Source organism: Cherax quadricarinatus, chromosome 9 (genome assembly GCF_038502225.1).
Source record: "Cherax quadricarinatus isolate ZL_2023a chromosome 9, ASM3850222v1, whole genome shotgun sequence".
Classification (NCBI taxonomy): domain Eukaryota; kingdom Metazoa; phylum Arthropoda; class Malacostraca; order Decapoda; family Parastacidae; genus Cherax; species Cherax quadricarinatus.
Genome location: NC_091300.1, coordinates 29,009,382 through 29,015,400, shown reverse-complemented (window position 1 = coordinate 29,015,400; position 6,019 = coordinate 29,009,382). Strand labels below are relative to the sequence as shown.

At 43.0% G+C, this 6,019-nt stretch overlaps 1 protein-coding gene across 1 annotated transcript; it reads left to right on the top strand.

The window, feature by feature from the left end:
• Window positions 1-3,651: 3,651 nt before the first annotated feature.
• LOC138852479 (uncharacterized) lies at window positions 3,652-4,277 on the top strand (the record flags this gene model as incomplete). The annotated part of the gene is made up of 2 exons (XM_070083459.1): window positions 3,652-3,835; window positions 4,177-4,277. Coding segments are annotated over 2 exons (285 nt in total), but the record flags the coding sequence as incomplete, so codon positions are not given.
• Between the last annotated feature and the right edge of the window lie 1,742 nt (window positions 4,278-6,019).

Sequence of the window (6,019 nt, the reverse complement as noted above, 5' to 3'; positions counted from 1 at the left end):
CACGATGCACCAGGTGTTGCACACCCTGGTATAGATCGTTCTGTGAAACAAGCCAGAATGAAGTACTTTTGGCCACGTATGGCAACTGACATTTCTGAGTATGTCAAGAAATGTAGTGTTTGTATACAGCATAAAGGAAATGTTAATGGTCCTAATCCAATCCAAGTGTACCCAACCACTAGCGAACCGTGGGAAAGAGTTGCCCTTGATTTGTTAACCAATTTTAAATGTTCCCTCCAAGGCAACAAACATCTGTGTGTTATGGTAGACCATTTCATCAGATATTGTGAGTTAGTTCCTATTGCAGATAAGACTGCTGAGACAGTAGCTTAAGCATTTAAAGAACGCATTATCTGCAGGCATACCACCCCTAACTCCTTAGTAACAGATAATGGAGGTGAATTCTGTAATGAGATTCTTGAAAATTTGTGTACCTTGTACAAGATCTCTAAATCCACCATTGTTCCTCATCATCCTGCCAGCAATGGGTTAGCTGAACGAACCAATAAGAAAGTACTTGATGTCTTGAGAGCCACTATCAACCCCAATAGTGATACTTGGGATGAAGTTATACCAGATGTTCAATGTGCCATAAATTCTGCTTACAATGCTTCCATAGGTGATACTTCATATTATGCATTGTATGGTGTAGACAAGTGTTTACCCTATGAGTTGTTATATTCCACTCCGAAACCCAATTACAACCCTGATGATTTCATAGCAACTCGTACCAGCATAGCTCAGAGTATTTTTAGAAGAATCCGTGAAACACTTCATAAATCAACAGCAGAATTTACTAGAGTAACTAATAGCCGTGCTAAGCCGTCAAAAGTTAAAGTAGGTTCGAGAGTAATGCTGACAAATTTCAACAAAACATCCGCAGTGCCTAAGCTCGATCAAAAGTCTGTTGGCCCTTATCGAGTTGTAGAACATATCACTGGCAATAAGTATAAGGTTAGAGAAATTAGTACTGGTAAGTACAAAGAATCGCATTTAGATCATATGATGTCAGTATGCGATGTTGATGATATTGCTACCCAGACTAATGTGACAGATGCTGACAATCCTCTTGACTCTGTACCCTCTACCTCAAATACTCAGTCAGATAATAAACCTGAATGTCGCTATGCTTTGCATACTCGACAAGTAATGAGAAACCCACAAGTATCTTTTGTAGATACTCGTTCAGATCTCCCTCAGTCAAGGCATGTGTTAGCCATTGCAGAGGAATTCGATCCTCCCAGAGATGATAACCATTCTGCATATGTAAACCTCACCCTCGCAGAATTGGATTTAAATGTACATAGTCTGTAAAACTAGATGTCCGAGATGAATGAAATTGTCAACCGTGTGTTTTGTTATTAACTGATCAGTTTTTTCAGATTTTTTTTTTTTTCATGTTCACGTTCCCTCCGTATTTTGAGAATTTGACAGTAATGATCTGAGTGCACCAGATTGCCTTTGCTGTTAATTTCACCTTGTGTATATATATTTATTTTTCCTCAGAATCCGTAGAGTGCATGAATACAGATCGATCGATATCAATTCCATCCTTATTGTACAATGATTTGTTCTTATAAGTTGTAATGCATTACATTGACACCCATTACGTTAAAACTCATTACGTTAACACCTATTACGTTAAAGCTCATTATGTTAACATCCATTATGATACCATCCATTAGTTCTAAGTTACATATGTCTTTGTTATTGTATAGAATCAGCCCAGAACCACCTGCCTGTTCAGCCTATAGTATAGTAGTGTATATCGAGACGACATATGTAACATGACCGAGCTGTCAGCATAGTTGCTGATCCTCCTTTACATGTGTTGCATAGCTCCATGTGTTTATATAGAAGATCCCTAAGCCTAGTGACTATGACGTCATGGGATACAGCATGAGTGAGTGAGACGCTCTGCCTCGTTCTCACTCCACGCTTAGACCTAGAGCAGGGCAGTAACACGGCAGGCCTGGGCTCCATCCCTTACCACAGTCTGACAATACATAACGTTACCATCCAACCAGAGTGTTTACCTTCAACCATCATATCTCTTTCCGAACCCCCACGACAAGTGTGTGTGTGTGTGTGTGTGTGTGTGTGTGTGTGTGTGTGTGTGTGTGTGTGTGTGTGTGTGTGTGTGTGTCCATGTGTATGTGCATGTGTGTGTGTGTGTGTGTGTGTGTGTGTGTGTGTGTGTGTGTGTGTGTGTGTGTGTGTGTGTGTGTGTGTGTGTGTGTCCATGTGTGTGTGCATGTGTGTGTGTGTGTGTGTGCATGTGTGAGTGTGCATGTGTGTGTGTGTGTGTGTAAGTGTGTGTGTGTGCATGTGTGTGTGTGCATGTGTGTGTGTGTGTGTGTGTGTGTTTTGTGTGTGTGTGCATGTGTGTGTGTGTGTGTGTGAGTGTGTGTGTGTGCATGTGTGTGTGCATGTGTGTGTGTGTGTGTGTGTTTTTGTGTGTGTGTGCATATGTGTGTGTGCATGTGTGTGTGTGCATGTGTGTGTGTGTGTGCATGTGTGTGTGTGCATGTGTGTGTGTATGTGTGTGTGTGTGTGAGTGTGTGTGTGTGTGTGTGTGTGTGTGTGTGTGTGTGTGTGCGCGCATGTGTGTGTGTGCATGTGTGTGTGTGTGTGTACTCACCTAGTTGTACTCACCTAGTTGAGGTTGCGGGGGTCGAGTCCGAGCTCCTGGCCCCGCCTCTTCACTGATCGCTACTAGGTCACTCTCCCTGAGCCGTGAGCTTTATCATACCTCTGCTTAAAGCTATGTATGGATCCTGCCTCCACTACATCGCTTCCCAAACTATTCCACTTACTGACTACTCTGTGGCTGAAGAAATACTTCCTAACATCCCTGTGATTCATCTGTGTCTTCAGCTTCCAACTGTGTCCCCTTGTTACTGTGTCCAATCTCTGGAACATCCTGTCTTTGTCCACCTTGTCAATTCCTCTCAGTATTTTGTATGTCGTTATCATGTCCCCCCTATCTCTCCTGTCCTCCAGTGTCGTCAGGTTGATTTCCCTTGTGTGTGTGTGCATGTGTGTGTGTGTGTGTGTGTGTGTGTGTGTGTGTGTGTGTGTGTGTGTGTGTGTGTGTGTGTGTGTGTGTGTGCATGTGTGTGTGTGCATGTGTGTGTGTGTCCATGTGTGTGTGTGTGTGTGCATGTGTGTGTGTGTGTGTGTGTGTGTGTGTGTGTGTGTGTGTGTGTGTGTGTGTGTGCATGTGTGTGTGTGTGTGTGTATGTGTGTGTGTGTGTGTGTGTGTGTGTCAATGTGTGTGTGTGTGTGTGAGTGTGTGTGTGTGTGTGTGTGTGTGTGTGTGTGTGTGTGTGTGTGCATTACTTTCGTTGCTTCCACTATCGACATCACATCAATCATAAGATTCCTCACTACACCATTCACACCACCACCACCACTACCACCATCACCACCACCACCATCATCACCACCACCACCACCACCACCACCATCACCACCATCACCAACACCATCTCGACCACCACCAACATCATCACTACCACCACCAACACTACCACTACCACCACCACCATCACCACCACCACCACCACCACCATCATCACCACCACTACCACCATCACCACCATCACTACCATTATCACCATCACCATCACCACAATCAACACCACCACCACCACTACCACCACCACCTCAACCACCATCACCACCGTTATCACCACCACCACCCCCACCACCATTATGACCATCACCATCACCAACACCACTAGCACAACCACCAACGCAGCCACGACCACCACAGCCACCCCACCACCACAAACATCACCAACACCACCAGCACCACTACCACTCCACCACTGCACTTCCTCCTTCACTCTCATCATCCACTCCTTCCTCCTTCGCCATCATCAAAAACTCCACTTTCTCTCTCATCCTGATTATCTACTCCATTTCCTCCTTCACCTTCATCATCTACTCCACTTCCTCCCTCACCCTCATCATCTCCTCCACTTTCTCCCTCATCCTGATCATCTACTCCACTTTCTCCCTCACCCTCATCATCTACTCCACTTTCTCCTTCACCTTCATCATTTACTCCACTTTCTCCTTCACCATCATCTACTCCACTTTCTCCTTCACCTTCATCATCTACTCCACTTTCTCCTTCACCTTCATCATCTACTCCACTTTCTCCTTCACCTTCATCATTTACTCCACTTTCTCCTTCACCTTCATCATCTACTCCACTTTCTCCTTCACCTTCATCATCTACTTCACTTTCTCCTTCACCTTCATCATCTACTCCACTTTCTCCTTCACCTTCATCATCTACTCCACTTTCTCCTTCACCTTCATCATCTACTCCACTTTCTCCTTCACCTTCATCATCTACTCCACTTTCTCCTTCACCTTCATCATCTACTCCACTTTCTCCTTCACCATCATCTACTCCACTTTCTCCTTCACCTTCATCATCTACTCCACTTTCTCCTTTACCTTCATCATCTACTCCACTTTCTCCTTCACCTTCATCATCTACTCCACTTTCTCCTTCACTTTCATCATCTACTTCACTTTCTCCTTCACCTTCATCATCTACTTCACTTTCTCCTTCACCTTCATCATCTACTTCACTTTCTCCTTCACCTTCATCATCTACTTCACTTTCTCCTTCACCTTCATCATCTACTTCACTTTCTCCTTCACCTTCATCATCTACTTCACTTTCTCCTTCACCTTCATCATCTACTTCACTTTCTCCTTCACCTTCATCATCTACTTCACTTTCTCCTTCACCTTCATCATCTACTCCACTTTCTCCTTCACCTTCATCATCTACTCCACTTTCTCCTTCACCTTCATCATCTACTCCACTTTCTCCTTCACCTTCATCATCTACTCCACTTTCTCCTTCACCTTCATCATCTACTCCACTTTCTCCTTCACCTTCATCATCTACTCCACTTTCTCCTTCACCTTCATCATCTACTCCACTTTCTCCTTCACCTTCATCATCTACTCCACTTTCTCCTTTACCTTCATCATCTACTCCACTTTCTCCTTCACCTTCATCATCTACTTCACTTTCTCCTTCACCTTCATCATCTACTTCACTTTCTCCTTCACCTTCATCATCTACTTCACTTTCTCCTTCACCTTCATCATCTACTTCACTTTCTCCTTCATCTTCATCATCTACTTCACTTTCTCCTTCACCTTCATCATCTACTCCACTTTCTCCTTCACCTTCATCATCTACTTCACTTTCTCCTTCACCTTCATCATCTACTTCACTTTCTCCTTCACCTTCATCATCTACTTCACTTTCTCCTTCACCTTCATCATCTACTTCACTTTCTCCTTCATCTTCATCATCTACTTCACTTTCTCCTTCACCTTCATCATCTACTTCACTTTCTCCTTCACCTTCATCATCTACTTCACTTTCTCCTTCATCTTCATCATCTACTTCACTTTCTCCTTCACCTTCATCATCTACTTCACTTCCTCCCTCACCCAGAACGTTCGTATTGATCTGCCATAATTATCATTAGTAACTTTTATTATCTTTTGTCAATATTATTTGAGCGTCTCAATTCACAACTTGTTGTTGTCACAGTTATGTGTGTGTGTGTGTGTGTGTGTGTGTGTGTGTGTGTGTGTGTGTGTGTGTGTGTGTGTGTTATATGCGGGGGTAGGTGCAAGAAAATACATGCAATAGAACACACAGAAAGGGCATATAAATAGAGCACATAAAAGAGAGCACATAGAAGAGAGGACATTAAAGAAAGGCCATAGAAGAGAGGACATAAAAGAGAGGACATAGAAGAGAGGACATAAAAGAGAGGACATAGAAGAGAGGACATAAAAGAGAGGTCATAGAAGAGAGCATCACTCACTTTAACTTACTTGGTAACAAAAAAAAAGTTAATCATAAATGGAATCAATTACAATATAAAATGACAATAAACTTTTTTTAACACTCATCATATTCTGCAATATTTCCATATTTTTTTTTCGTGGAAATCATTTCGAGTGACTC